At 37.7% G+C, this 15,422-nt stretch overlaps 1 protein-coding gene across 1 annotated transcript in view; it reads right to left on the bottom strand.

Annotated features, from left to right (window-relative positions):
- Positions 1-15,422, bottom strand: part of LOC100928969 (multiple epidermal growth factor-like domains protein 6) — a 402,703-nt gene that overhangs the window by 65,790 nt on the left and 321,491 nt on the right. The window contains exon 16 of the mRNA XM_031961116.1: positions 13,458-13,592. Coding sequence (XP_031816976.1) covers positions 13,458-13,592 — 135 coding nt within the window. The remainder of the gene's footprint in view (positions 1-13,457; positions 13,593-15,422) is intronic.

Below are 15,422 nucleotides of genomic sequence, written 5' to 3'. Positions count from 1 at the left end.
AAATGATGCTACAAGGCGTGGAGGAGCAAGGTATATTGCAAATACTTCACTAAGACTAGTAAGTAGGGAAATAAGAGAAAGCAAGGTTATTTTGGGGAAGGGTGGTAAAGGAACCTGTGTTATTAAGTGGAAACCAAGTATCAGTTACTACCAGAAAATGAAAAGAATTAAAAAGGAAGAGGTGGAAGGTGAAAGTTAGTATGTTAATTATTAAGCAGGAATTCCAGAAGGCACAATGGAAGGATCAGCATGTCTATAATGGAACATTGTGGGAAGGGTCAAGGTGAATAGGTGTGAGGAGGCAGAGAGTTGGGCACAGGAAGAGCCGTTGGGATATTAAAAGCCAAGAATTCAAAATCATCAGTGGGATGAGAATAGGCTAATGATCGATAAAGGATAAAAATCTCTGAAGACAGATCAGTGGGGAGAGGGGATGATTATACTGTTCTGGGTCCTTTCTTAAGCCCCCACTTCATGGCAGGTGATATTACTATATCCTAAAGGGCCTCAGGAGAAGTATTGTCCAGAGTAACCAGGGGCAAGAGGAAGTATGAAAAGCTAGAAGGCGACTTCAGTGCCAGGCCAGAGCTTGAGAAAAAAGCCTCATTCAAGGCTTAGAAAATATTTTAGAGATATCATCTTATTATAAAGAAATGTCTTTGATCAGGAAAGACCAGCCCCTCTTCTGTAGGCTACAGTTTTAGAGGAGGTGCTGATATCCATTATTTTTTGTGGGACACTTCAAGATTAAATGACTTGCCTAGGGTCTCATACTACTAGTAAACTTCAGAGACAGGATTTGTACCCAGATTTTCCTGGTTGCAAGCACAGGCTAATTTGAATATCAGTTAAGGAAAAATATAATTAGTAAGATAAATCTGGCTTCAAAGCCACATGTGCCAAAACTGGCAGCTTCAGATTTCTTGTACCAAAGTTTCTATCTATTCATGTGGCTAATCGAACAATGAATGCATATGTCATATATATGCATATATACATGCAAGCGCGTACACATCCTTATTTGAAAATGTGAATTTGTATAATAGCTTTTTGAAAGGCCTGTCACTGCTCACTGTCTCCACTCAGTTGTTCCTCTCAGTGGGAGCTGACATTTTGCTGATACTTCATCAGACTGGACTGCCTGCTGGGAACCAGATTGGTAAGGGGAATGTGTCTCACTGCTGGAGTGAATGGGAGATGTATTATTTAAATACAATTTATCTTACAGCAACTTTGAAAATCAGATTTCCCATTCGTGCCGGGATGGAGATGAATTTCCTCCATCTCACTTCCTGTATGCCGCTGAGGTGAGGGCCGCGGGACCTGATTAGATTCTTAATTGTTGTTCGGTAAGTTTGTGACACACGTTCTTTCTTTGCCCTGATTTAGATAAGGGCCCTGCTTTTATAGAAGAGAGTGACAAGAAAGAACCAAGCTTTAGGCATCAGGCAAGAGATGAGAATCGGGCCAGAGGCTGTTGGGAGAATTCCACTGTCTATCGCCAACAGTTTTCCTTCAAGGTGAATATTTCAGAAAGAAGCAGATGGTCCAAATAGATTGGGCTCATTACCTCAGTCATGCTCATTTTGGAAGATGGTTAGAGCATGTCTGTAAATATAAATGGTTTGCTCATTTTTAAAAATAATGGTTTGGACTCGATCGATGACTCCATTGACATAATTATTATTTCAATGAAAAATCAACATAGGGGATTATTTGATTGAACTAAATCAAATGTTAATTAAATCAAAATGTTCAATTTGGTTATGTGTTTATAACCAAATTTTGGAAAAGACAAAAGACATAGAAAAGTCTTCCTTTCGATTAGCTATTAGTTATTTCCCAATACAAATAATATAATGCAGTGAATATACTATTGGATTTGACTCAGGAAGATCTGAGTTCAAATCCTGCTCATAATTACCTCTTGTTTGACTTTAGGAAATCAACTGATCTCTCAACTGATTGATGCAAAATATCTACATGTTTGTTTTTATTCGAACAAGATCATGTATCTAAAGCACATTACAAAAGCTCTCACCTAAAATATCCAGTGACATCATTATATCAATACCACTCTTAGATTCAGGTGATCATTTGGGGAGGAATATAAATTTCTATAAATAGGAAATGGTCCTTTCAGTCTTTGTAAGAAGTCCAAATTTTCTCACTAAAATGTCTTCAAAAACATATCTAAAGTGATACAACCAAGTTGCCATGCCTCTACTCGAACCAACCATCTATTCCTATTGATGAACAATATATTTGTGAATTGTGATATGTGCTAATGTAAAATTCTTTTCTTTTTCCTAATGGAGTATAGTATTTGTACAATGTCCAAACTGGAAGATGTCATGGAATGTTACAATCTATAATGTTCTAACATTCTAAAATTCATACCTTCTGACATAGAAGTTAGAGGGAGGATCTTTGTGGTCATCCTTTAGATTGTAGCTCCTTGAAGGCAGGAAATATTTTATTTAAAATTTTATCTGTCTATCTATCTCATGTACTTACCCATCCATCATCCACCATCTATCTATTCATCTATCATCCATCTATCCATTCATCTATCTCTCTATTTCTATGATCCATCTGTCTGTCTATTTATCTATCCATAGTTTAGCTATCCTATTTATCCACTTAGTTTTGTATTCATCTATTCATTTACTTATCTTTGCATTCCTCTATACCAAAAACAGTTCCTTGAATAACTATTTATCTAATTTGTTATGTATAAAACCTTTCCATTTTTATCTATTCATCCATGCTTCCATTTATTTCTTTATTTTTCAATCTATTTATCTGTCTCTATACATTCATTTATATCAACCCATCCATGTTTCTATTTATTTATTTATCTATATGCATGCATTTATTTATGTAACTTTCTAGAAGGGATCTGTTATTTCATCAGCATGGAGAGCAAGGAATTTCCTCTATTAATATATATGGACAAGTTTTTATAACTTAAGAATCTGAGGAACTTGACTAGAAGGAACATTGAAAAGTTAAATGTCATTTTTAGCATCATGATGTCAGCATTTATCAGAATTGGGGTTTGAACTATCAGGTCCTTATGGCCATCTCTCTGATGACCCTTTGTTTTTCTGTTTTGCATAAAGTAAGCACTTCATAAATGCTTACTGGATTGGATTGAGTCTAGCACAATCTTTTCATTTGTCAGATGAGAAAAGGCAACCTCAGAAATAAAGAATGACTTTCTTGAAGTCACATAAGAGCAGGATCAAGATTCAAGACTTAATCTCTGGACTCCCAGACCATGTTCTTTTTACTAGGAATCATTTAGCATTCTTAAGCTCATAAAAACAAACAAACAAAAAGCAAAAAAAAAAAAAAACCTTATGAGAGAACTTGGGGAAAAACAAGCCAGGAGGTCCAGAAGAATTATCGTATCTGGAGAGGTATAGTGGACAAAAAGCTAGGCATGGAGTCTGAAAGACTTGAGTTCTAATCCAGCTTCTGATACCTACTGGTTATGTGCCTCAGGGAAATCATTTAACCTCTGTTAGCCTTAGTTTTATTACCTGCAAAATGGGAATAAAAATAACACCTACATTGCAGGTTATTGTGAGGACCAGATGAACATGAACTGTAAAGTGCTTAGCTTAACTTCCTGCAAGTTAAGCATGACATATATATGTGTATATTTACACATATCCCCACCATCACTGGAAAGTAGGATCTTTGAAAAACATTTAAGAGAATGTGGATTTTTCATTGAAAATTCAGAAGTGACTTCATTATTATCTTCAATTGCCTAGTCATTTTATTTGATATATGCTAAGGGACAGGTCAATTCCCCGAGAGCCTCCACAGTTGTGGATCATAACATCTGAAGGAGTTGCAAGGCAGCCTTTGCTGACACAGGTGTTGCAGAATAGGAATGAGATAAATTGGAGGCAGAGGGAAGAGGAGAGAGGTCAGACAACACAACGGTCTCTCAGTCAAAGAGGTCAGTGAACAGCAACTGCCTCTTAATCTCCTTGTATCATCCTCTCAAAAAAGGAGATCATTCTGAGTTGGATCTCCAAGCAGCTGCTGATAGGTGGCTCCCGTGTATTTCAGCAGCTCTCCCATGTATTCCAACAGATATATTTATTTATTCCTTCCTTCTCTCTCTCCCTTCTTTCCCTCTTCTTTTTTACTCTCTCTTCCCTTCCCTTTTCCTTTTCTTTATTTTTCTCTTATCCTCTTTTTTCTCCCTTCTTCTCTTTCCTTCCTTCCTTCTTTTCTTCCCTCTTTTTTTGCTCTTTTTCCCTTCATTTGTTCCTTCATTTGTTTGTTCCTTCCTTCCTTTCTTCATTATTTCCTTCTTTCCTTTCAAGAATGAATGTGTGGTTTCATTGGTATAGGAATTTTTCAATAATGGATTTATGGTCTTAGAAAGTTGCCTAGAACCCTGAGTAAGTGACTAGCTCAAGATCAAACAGTCCATATGCAGCAGAAGTAAAATTGGCACAGACCAGGTCTTCTTGGTCCAATGACTGACTCTCCATTCCACCATGGCTGACTTTTCAGTTTTCTATGACTACAAAAAACTAAATCAACAAAAACAGGGAAACTGTAGAGGTGGCATTGCTTCTTATTGTGTGTTGTTTTTAATGGTATTTCCAAAGACTGGGACAATGGAAAGCACTCTCGTTTAAAGATGGCTCCTTTTAACCTTTGTCCCTTTCTCCAAAAGATTGCTGGTACCCCATGGATTTCCCTTTCTGAAAGGATTCTTCCCCATTTTCCCCCTTCCCCAAATCTTTCTATTTCTATCTTTGGAACACTAGTGTTTATGTAAAAGCCGACATCTTCAGGAACAGCTTTTCATCTGTTCTCTATGCTAAAACATATTATCCTTTATAACCCATCAGTTTTTTTTACAGTTCATTATGCAGCATAACTAGGTTTTTAAATTATGTAAGCACCATAACAGGATGTTTAGAAAAATGCTTTGTGCTATCACCAAATAGAGGCCTTTTTTAAAATGCCGCGCGCATTCTTGGTGAGTTCTGCGTGATGTATTTTAAATGAGTCTGATAGTTTAGACTCATTCATTTTTCTAAGTATCACATTATGGTGATTACAGAACTTGTGTGTGTGTGCATGCATGTCTATAAATGCAGATATAAACATGTAACTTGAATTTTTGAAAGATCCATTTTGTTGACTAGAGTTAGACTTGGGAATGCTAAAATCTCTGGCTTTGTAGGTTTGGAAATATATTTGTAAGGGAAGTACAATTTTGTTATTAACAATTAAGAACATATTGCCTATCACCACTTCTCTCTTAGGATAGTTGTGAAATATGGTGTTAGCGGAGAAGCAGGAGTAATGGATAAACATGCTGAGTTGGAGTCTGGGAAATCTCAGTTTGAATCGCATATCACATACAAGCTTCATGACTCCTTTAAGCAGATTATTGACCTTCTCTTAGCCTCAGTTTTCTCATCTGCAAAAATGGGAATATTAACAGTATTCTCAAGGTTGTTTCAAGGGTCAAATGGGATAATTTGTAAACTTTAATGTATTTTATAGTTATGAACAATTATTACTAAATAGTCTTTCAGCCCTGAGAATAGGGACTGATACACAAACCTGTTGTAATTAATATTTTAAAAATAAGTAGGATTGTATTCTCCTTAAGAGTGTCATCAGCAAAATGTTTGCATCACTCAACACTTGGAACACAGTTAAAAGATGATTACTGAAAAGTTCAGTCTATTTAATATTTTCCCCATGCAACTAAGGGTCCAACCCTAGGAAATCTCTCTTCACTGTTGAAAGCTAACTCAAATATTTTTGACACATGAAAATTTGTACCTTTAAGTTTCTTTAAAAATGAAAAGCAAGCAAAGGTGAAAATATCAGGGCTGGCTAATTATAGGTCTGAACAACTTTTACTCTGTTCTAAGTGCTTGTCAACAGGGACAAAATGACAGATACAAGCTCAAACCATCCAGTTACCTACAGAAAAACATATGATTGGACATGTATTAAGTAATCTATCAATCTAGGTGGAGGTCTTATCCTTGGGGTAAATACTATGCCCTTTCAAATACGATCAGATCACTAACAAAATGCCCCAATAACACAGATGTAGGTGTATTGGGGTTCTTAAAATGTTATCTGGCCAAAGGGAAATCAACTCACAGTTTAATCTATGTATGATGAGTAATGCTTTGTCATTTTCACCAGTCAGGTTTTCTAGCCAGTAAGCTTCTTGGGGAAAGAGATTATGGCACATCCCAAACTCCAAGATGCCATTTGGTACTTTTCCCATCAAATCCGTTTCTCTTCCAATTTTGCCCATTTTTGGTGAAGGTGCCACCATCTTGTTAGTCTTCTAGAAGAGGTTTATGTTTAGTTCTTTCCTCATCTTCCATTCCCACATCAACTCCCACATCCCACATTGATAACATCTTTCTCTCCAGTCACACAGCCCCTTGCTTACTTCAGGCAAATGTTACTTCTTGTTTGGACTATTGTGATAGCCTTCTAAATGGTAATCCTGTTTCCCTTATTTCTCTACATTTTCTATGCTATCTTCATAGCTATCAAATTGTTAATCTGAAAATATAAAAGTTAATCAGTAACTGTTCTATTCAAAAATCATCTATCACAGGGGCAGTTAAGTAGTGCAGTGGGTAGAGCACCAGCCCTGAAATCAGGAGGACCTGAGTTCAAATCTGGTCTCAAACATAACACTTCCTAGCTGGGTGACCCTGGGCAAGTCACTTAAGCCCAATAGCCTCAGCAAAAAAAAATCAACTATCATTCTATTACCAGAAAGACAAAATCCAGTTTGGCATACAACAATCACTTTCTCGCCCCCTCACAATCTGGCTCCCATCTCCCTTTCCTTTATATTTCATATTATCTATTTTCATTCATTGCTTATTACAGTCAAACTGACCTTCTAGTTGTAGTACAAATGTGGCGCTCCTGCTGTCAACCATTAGAAATTCATTTACATTCCTTGGGTTTCATTTTCTTCACCAGAAAAGTGGGGATTGTACCAACAACTAGTTGTAGAATTAGAATGATACTAGTTCTTCATGGGGATGAGGAATATCTGCAAGCTTTAAAACACTAAAAAAAGCCTCTATGTTCTTTCCTTACTCCTCTTTCTCTTTATCCTTCCTTTTCAGCTTCATGTTTTCCTATGAATAATCATCATCTTGATCTCCACTTCCATATGTTTGCACAATGGATTACCAGATCTAAGATGCATTCTTTAAGAAAGCTTTGTGTGCTGCTCCATCTAATCTGGCATGTTTTTTTTCCCCAAAGTCTATCTGGGTTCTACCTCCTCCTCAAGAGTTTCTATGATTCTTCTTCCTAATTATTAATTGGCCTGATTTCTCTCAAAGCTTTTGATATAAGTTTGAATAGACTTTTTTCTTCTTAATTGTATACATATTCTAATAGATGAATATTTGCCTAAAGAATGTAAGTTTCTTGAGAGCAGGCCCCCTGTCATTTTTGTTGTACCCCTCTATATAACATTTTGTTAATATGCTTATATTAAACTAGATATTTAAGATTTGTCGAATTGAATGGAATTCTCTAAACTTTGTAATTCCCCTTTCTCCACCCTCCTACAGCACCTGGCTCCTAACACAATGTTCTGCCTATTGGAATCACATGAAAAATATTTCTTCATGTGATTATAGGCTCTTGAACTTGGAAGGATTTCAGAGTCACGTAAATTTTATTATTGTTCAGTCATTTAGTTGTGGCTCACTTGTCATGACCCTGTGAACCATTTCATGCCAGTACTGTCCAAGAGATTTTTCTGGTAAAGATACTGGAGTGGTTTTCCATTTCCTTCTCCAATGGATTAAAGCAATCAGAAATTAAGTGGCTTTCCTGGACTCTCACAGCTAGTTTCTAGGGATAGATTTGCACTCAGTTCTTCCTGACCACAGGCTGAGCACTCTATCCACTGAGTCACCAAGCTACTTCTCCCGCTCCCAACATTTTATAGATGAGAAAACTGAGACCAAGTTAGATAAATTATCCAGTGTCAGTACTGAACCCAAAGCTTTTAAATCTAGATACACTGCTACTTTCTACTATGCCATGATTGTACTTTTATTTGAATGCAACCACTATTGGAACAGGACAGAATCAGATTTGATTTATCTGAGCCAACTAGAGTCTAAGAAGCAAAATCCCTATATCAGTGTTTTAACATTTGGATCATGGTCTTCACTGTTGTCTGCATAGATGAGAAAAAAGGACCCAAATCTTAGTCTTTATGATTTATAACCCAGCTATCTGATTGTTAAGCCATGCTCTCTGGCCATTAACTGTCAGAGTAATGGGCTGATATATCTGTATTCCATGTGCTGAGACTCATGAGTTCCAGTATTAAGAGTTTAACCAAAGCCTCTTTATAACAACATGGTGCCTAGCTAGGAATTCCATTGCTTTATCAGGCTGTCCACCAGTAAAGAAGATGGATATATTCATTATTTTCCCTCTATTAAGGAAACTTCTTTGTTTAGCTCATTACTTTTTATTAGTCTACCATCTTTTTTTCTGAAAAGAACTATAAATCCAGGAAATTTCTTTCAGGTGTCTCCCACTATAGTTTAATTAGCATATCCCATTATAGCAGCAGGTCATAAAACAACTAAAAAGTTTTTTTTTTCAATCAATTACAAGGCTGATGTATTTTTTTTTTTACTTTCTTTGTTGGACCTGTCCATTTTGATGACTAAGGTTGAGAAAAGAATTTCCAGTGTGTCCTGGAAGGGAGTCACAAGTCCCCATCTTTTTGCTACACTGACTTTCATTTTCAAAGTGTTCACAGGACAGTTGATACTCAACTCCCAAGAGGCCTTTGGGAGCAGCCTTGAAAAAATAAGAAAGGAAAGGTAAAAGGAACACACACATTTGTATTATAATCTTAAGATAAAAACAACTTCTGTTACGGCTTGAGGGAATTGGAAAATATACTTACACACATATACACATATAGTAACAAGTAAAATAATATATGGTAATAGGTATATAAGTTTATATAACACCATAAATGCTTGTGTATCTCAGTGTGTTGAAATCTGAGGAGGGAAAAAAAACATCCTTGCAATCTCTAAGGATTTCTAGCTTTTTCCTTCCAAATTCCCTGTAGAAATCAACATGCTACTATGTCTTGTCACTTTGGAAAAACAGATACAGAAACTGAGTTTTTTGCTGAAAATATCTTTTTAAAAAGTCGTTTCTTAAGACTACCAATGGAAACAATTTTGATAGCTATCTCAGAAAGAACTTGAATAGAATAAGAACCTAAAATGGGATTTACTTTGGGATGGAAGCTCAAGAAAGATCATTCAGGAAGGGGTCTCAAGGTGGTGGGACTCTGGACTAGTTTCTTGGTCCTTGCTTCTTTTGAGATTGTAGGGGGTGTTCAGGCCCTAGTGACTGCCACCATAAAATGGTATCTATGACAGGATCACTGGACAGAGAAATGATAGTCTGCTATACTGAATAGTTCTTTCTATCCAGAATTAATGGTTGATGGAAGAGATGAAAGGGGACGCAGAGGCTATTTAGTTCAGACTTCCATACATGTTACATAAAAGGAAACTGAGACTAATGAATTAGGTATTTTTGATTGTTGTGTTGTTATAATGGTTATTTTTGCCATCAAAATCTTCACCTGAATTAGGATTCCCAATGGAAGCAATTCCTGGGCAGAGAAAATTGGAAGTAAGAGAGACTCAAACAGACAAAATCCTTTGGTGATGGGCCTTAGTGGTATATAATTCTCAATAAATACAATTGTGCTACGTTCAGCCCTGTGCACTCAATATCTCTCCAAAATGGCACTGACTTTTCAGAAAAGGTCTCCCAAATTCTGTACATGAAATGCAGAGAACTCCCAAACTGAGCAGAATGGGATTGACTTTTTCTAAGGGAAGTCCAGCTTTGCCATCTTGATGTTGACATTGGACTGTCCCTGTATCACAAGGTGCCCGTCCTCAGTTACAGCTTTGATTACAGTCAGCCCAAAATATCCTAGGCTACATGCTGTAGAAAACAAGGCCAGGCCATTGATTGTTTTTTGTCATCTAATAGATTGGTGGAAGAAACAGGATATTCTGCTGTTCAAAGTAATTTGTAACAGTGCTTACCGACCTGAGCGGTGCTGATGGAAAGCTCTGTTTCATTAGTGTCCCTGAAACAATTTGAGATCTTTAATTAACAATACATGAGAGGGAGAGACACTGGTTCCCACCTTCAGAATTTTAGAGGGATTTCTAAGGCTTGGAACAAATAAGGTTACTTTGCTTCTTTTTAAAAAAAAATGTATAAACCCCTCAAGAAAACAACAAGATCTGGCTTTCATCAGGTTAAAAACTTCACGCTAGCCCCTTGCTCCTTGATTTCAGCTGCCAATCATGACCGACTCATTCACTAGAGCCAGTCTTATTCATAATTTCATTTTGCGGTTAGACAAAAATATCAGAATTGGGCAAAGTTATCTGATTGAAAAATAATATGTTTTCCAGAGATTACAGTGACCTCTCTACTTGGCTGATTTGCATAGACCTTCAACTTCTTTTCCATCACAGTGGGAATAGAAGAGGTAGCTCCTAGTCTTGTTTATTCAGCAGCTATTTTAAGGAAATGTTATCAGAATAAATTATATTTACCTAAGGGTATGGTTTCCACCTCCCATCCCTTTTCTTCCAAGGTATGATTTCACCACTGGGAAAATACTCTCTGATGCCTGGGAACCAATTCCTCGCATTAGAAGGTTAAGTCATTGGTCCAGGACCTCCCAGCAATTGTAGATTCTGTTAGAACTTCATTTTTTCTCACTTCTCTTTCCTGACCTTGCTTTCTTTGTCTCCTTGGAACAGAATAAACTTCAGCTACCAAGTGATATGTACATAAATGTCTATGTATGTGTGCATGTGTATATATGTCTCTGTGTGTATGTGTACACACATGTATGTGTGTGTATGTGTGTACAGAATATATATTGGGGAAGGATTGTCTGGAGTCATTGAGGAATGAAATCATTTGCCAAGGTCACACAACCAGTATGTGTTAGGGACAATGGGTAGAGACGGTAGTGGATGGCCAGCTGGGCTCTGAGCTAATAATCATATTTCTAATTCCAAGAGCATTTAAAGGCTTGCAAAGTACTTTACATGCACAGTATTATTTATACTTCATAGGAATGATGTGGAATAGGGGTAATTACTATCTCCATTTTTATAGAAGAGGAGACTGAAGTTCAGAAGGATTAAGTGCTTTTCCTAGAGTTCCACAACTGACGGGCCTAAGGTTGAAGCTGACTCCATTTCTTTCAGGGTTCTATCAGTTATGACTCACCTAAATGGCACCCATCTCCATGGAACCCTGGGCGGACATTGTTGCTGGCCTGCTCCAGTTGAATAGTCACAGGGCAGCTCAGAACAGTGATGAGGCAATTTGCAACCAGGGCATGGAAATTTGGGAGGCATTTTGTGGAATCCAACCAAAGGCTAAATTATTTTAAGAGACATGAGTAATATAAAGGCATTCAAGGTTGTTTTTCGAACTGAGCCCGCAGAGCAGAAATAGGTCTAAATGTAGAAATACACTTCCTGCTCCCCATCTGTCTCTTAAAAATTACCTCTGGTCATCTCAGGTTTGAAAATGTGGTCCTAGTGAATATAATAATTATTAATGACAGCCACAGTTAACATTCATATTGTATTTTATATGTGTCAAGCACTGCAAAGAAATTTACAATTATTATCTTGTTTGATCCTCACAACAACCCTGGGAGGTAGGATGCTATTATTATCACCATTGTACAGTTGAGAAACCCGAGGTTTGTAGAGATTAAGTGTCTTGTACATGGTAACATAACTAGTATCTGAGTTCACTTTAGAACCCAGAGTTAGTCCCAACATTCTGGGCAGTAGGATGCCACTTAGCAGCCACATAAAAGACACATAAAAGAGTTAAACCATTTTGGTACAGTTGAATGTATACAAGTCTGGGCGTTGAAGAATTTGATTTTGAATCCAGAATCTGCTGTTGCCTGTCACCCTGAGCAAGTTATTTAACCTGCCTGGGGCTCAGTCTCCTTATTTTGTAAAATGAGAGTTGGGAAATATGGCCTCTAAGGTCCCTTCCAGCTCTAGATCCACAATCCTTGGTTTTTCAAATCCTCTATTTAAAGTCCTTTATATACAACACTATAAAAATATCTGGCTTCAAATCTTGCCTCATGGGGCAGCTAGATGGCACACTGTATAGCGCACTGGTCCTGAAGTCAGGAGGATCTGACTTCAAATCTGGCTTCAGACACTTAATATGTCCTGGCTGTGTGACCCTGGGGAAGTCACTTAACCCCAATTGCCTCAGCAAAAACCAAACAGAAAAACAAATCTTGCCTCACACAAGTGCAGTTTCTATGATTCTGAGCAAGTAATTTAACCTCACACTGTCCCAGATATAGTTCTAAAACTGTCATTTGAAAAGAATGTAATAGTCTTCTTGAAAGAATGAAAATACTCTTAAAAGACACAATTAAATCCAAACTTCTGAGGCAGGCTGGATCATGCTTATGTGGACAAAGGAATATCCTTCACTCATAAAAAGGAGGTAAAAGGGACAGGAGAGACGACTGGGCCAAATCTCTTCTTTTCATGGCCATGTCATGGTCAATCAACAACTATCAACAATTTATCAAAAATTAAGGGTTAGAGGCAGCTAGATAGTGCAGTGAATAGTACACTAGTCCTGAAGTCAGGAGGATCTGAAATCAACTCTGGCCTCAGACACGTAACACTCCCTAGCTGTGGCACCCTGAGAAAGTCACTTGACCCCAATTGCCTTGCAAAAAAAATTAAGGGTCAGTCCTTCTGACTTTCCAAGGCCTAGTGTTAAAATCAAATTCTGCTATCCCTGAGGACTTCATATGACTTGAGATCATTTCAACTGGTTTTTCTGTCCAGTATTCTCTAAGTATTTTGACCATAAGATATTTATGTAACAAATGCATGCTTCAGAAAAGAAAAACAAAACAATTATCACTATTACCTTGTTCTTCTCTGGTTAGGAATCTGTAACTCAGGTCTGTTGGAATTGTTGGATAAATGGTTCTTCAGAGTCCAAATAGTAACTAGCTCAGGGCTCTCTTAAATGCTTAGTATACAATATAATGATTTGTTCACCTTAATCTTCTTAGTGTAAGATACCCTGAAATGGGATCTTTCTTGCATCACTAAGGCTTACCCAGAGACTGTGAAGATGAAGGTAATTAGTCCATTGCTCCATGTCCCATCTCCTCACTTTTATGCGGGGGTTAATAATGTGGGCTCAGCTCCTGTGGCCACTAGTAGATCAACTAATAAGTGACCATGGGGTGTTTGACAAAATGGAAAGCAACATTAATAACGAGAAGAAAGGAAGTGGTCATCAGATTATACCTTCCTGGCATCTGTTGCCTTGGTAACCAGATTTGCAGGTGCATGAACCATTTTTGGCACTGCATTCCAGGGTGTTCTCCTCCATACACTGACATTCAGAAGAACAGCCAGCTCCATAGGCTCCCTTGGGACAGGCTGCAAGCAGATTGAAGCAAATTGGTCACCTGCAAACTCAGCTTTCCCTAGTTTAAATTGTTAGCACACAGGCCTGACGCTCTGCAGTGCCTGATTATAGGGGGAAAACAAGGGGATCATCCTATCTGCCAAAAACAATAGGGGAAAAAATGTCTTTTCAAATCAGGCAATTCATTTTCTTTTTGGCAACCTGATGTGAACAGTGAAGCCTGAACTACTTAAAAAGCTTTAGTGCAACTGGGATTGCAATTCCAGCTCAGCATGCTCAACGGGTGCCCATCGTTAGAATTCTGTAAGGGCATCGTGGGAAAAGCACGGGGCCATATTCATTCCACAGCAGCATGGAGATGATGGATAAGCTTCAGTGGGAAAAGCAGTCATTGTTTGAATTTCCTTTCATTATACAGTCATCCAAAGTCATTTTATATACTGTGGATATCAAAAAGGTATTCTTTGGGATGGGGGCATTATCTTGGCCACATCTTGTGTAAGTGAGCTGTGTTTCCCTCAGTCTTTTTCCATTGCTGTTGAGTTGCAAAGACAGAAATCAGCATGAGAGTCCTAATTGGGAAGGGGATCACCTTTGTATTCAGTAAACACATATAATGGTCCTTTGCCAGAGCATCCACTTAGCATAATTCAACGCTCTTTCCAAAAGACATCTTGGTATCTTTACTATATCATAAATATCTCTTCATTAATAGGCAGGGGGAAAGGAAGAGAACCTCAGCAAATGGAGGATCTTTCTCACAGACTCAAGGGCACTGTATAATTATGGCTCATGTCCACATGAGCCTTTGCAAATCAAACCAATTTGATGGAAAAGTTAGTACAGTCAAAACTTCATTATCCTCACTAATGAAAAGGAAAATAGAAGAGATAACACAAAAAGAGAGCTAAGATGCTGTCACCTTTTCTCCTATATTCATTCAGGTGGTACTCTTCTCAAACATCCTAACTTCTAGGATTTTCCATTTTACTCTTTTCTTCCTTGAATGGAAATTTCCCTCTTTCTGATTACAAGCCAGAGTTGCTCTTTGACTTCTTTCATGAACTGGAGAGTGAGGGAAGTCCAGGCAAAACTGGGCACTTGATGATTAATAGGAAAATCAAGGTGTATTCTGAACAGGGAAAGTGAGAGGGAAGTCAGGTTAAGTATGGTGGAACTGTTCCACCGTCCCACATTATATGATTCCTTTTAGAAATAAAGAAAAATTCAGGAGCTGGATTTATTGATATTTGTCTCCTCACTGAAACAAGCAATTCTGTATCTGAAAAATGGCTAGTTGTAGATGTGGTAGTACAGAGAAAACTTTAGAATGGGAGAATAAAAACTGGAACCAGATCCTGAGCAATGTTTCTAAAAATAACAGACTGAAACATTTGGATTGGGTTTTTCTGAGACCTGAACAAGGTTAATATTTGCAACCAATATGCAAAGAGAAGAGCCTGACTGGTCACCTATTATGAGAAATGCCTGAAATTTTCAGTCTTCAAACATCTTTAGTACCTTAAAGAGGCATCTGACTTTCTTAGAGGAAATTCTATATTATGACAGCATATAACTACCCTGAACATGTTTCAATTAACTCTTCCTTCTTTGTTGTTGATTTTTCCCCTTTTATCCTCAAGGAGGAGTGTAACATTAGGGAGGTGATGTTGTGATGCGTACATGAATTAGATTTAAGTGAGGGAGAGCTGGGCAAAGCCATGAGCTTTACTTTTATCTCTGTAGCTATCTTAATAAAGTGACCAGAATAGATCAGGAGATGACTCCAGATGCAGTGGGAGGCCTTGGTCTTTTTGAACAAAGGTCTTTCCCTGGTTTCA

Source organism: Sarcophilus harrisii, chromosome 3, assembly GCF_902635505.1.
Source record: "Sarcophilus harrisii chromosome 3, mSarHar1.11, whole genome shotgun sequence".
Taxonomy (NCBI): domain Eukaryota; kingdom Metazoa; phylum Chordata; class Mammalia; order Dasyuromorphia; family Dasyuridae; genus Sarcophilus; species Sarcophilus harrisii.
The sequence above is the reverse complement of the archived record's forward strand: the minus strand, read 5'-3'. Positions and strand labels throughout refer to the sequence as shown.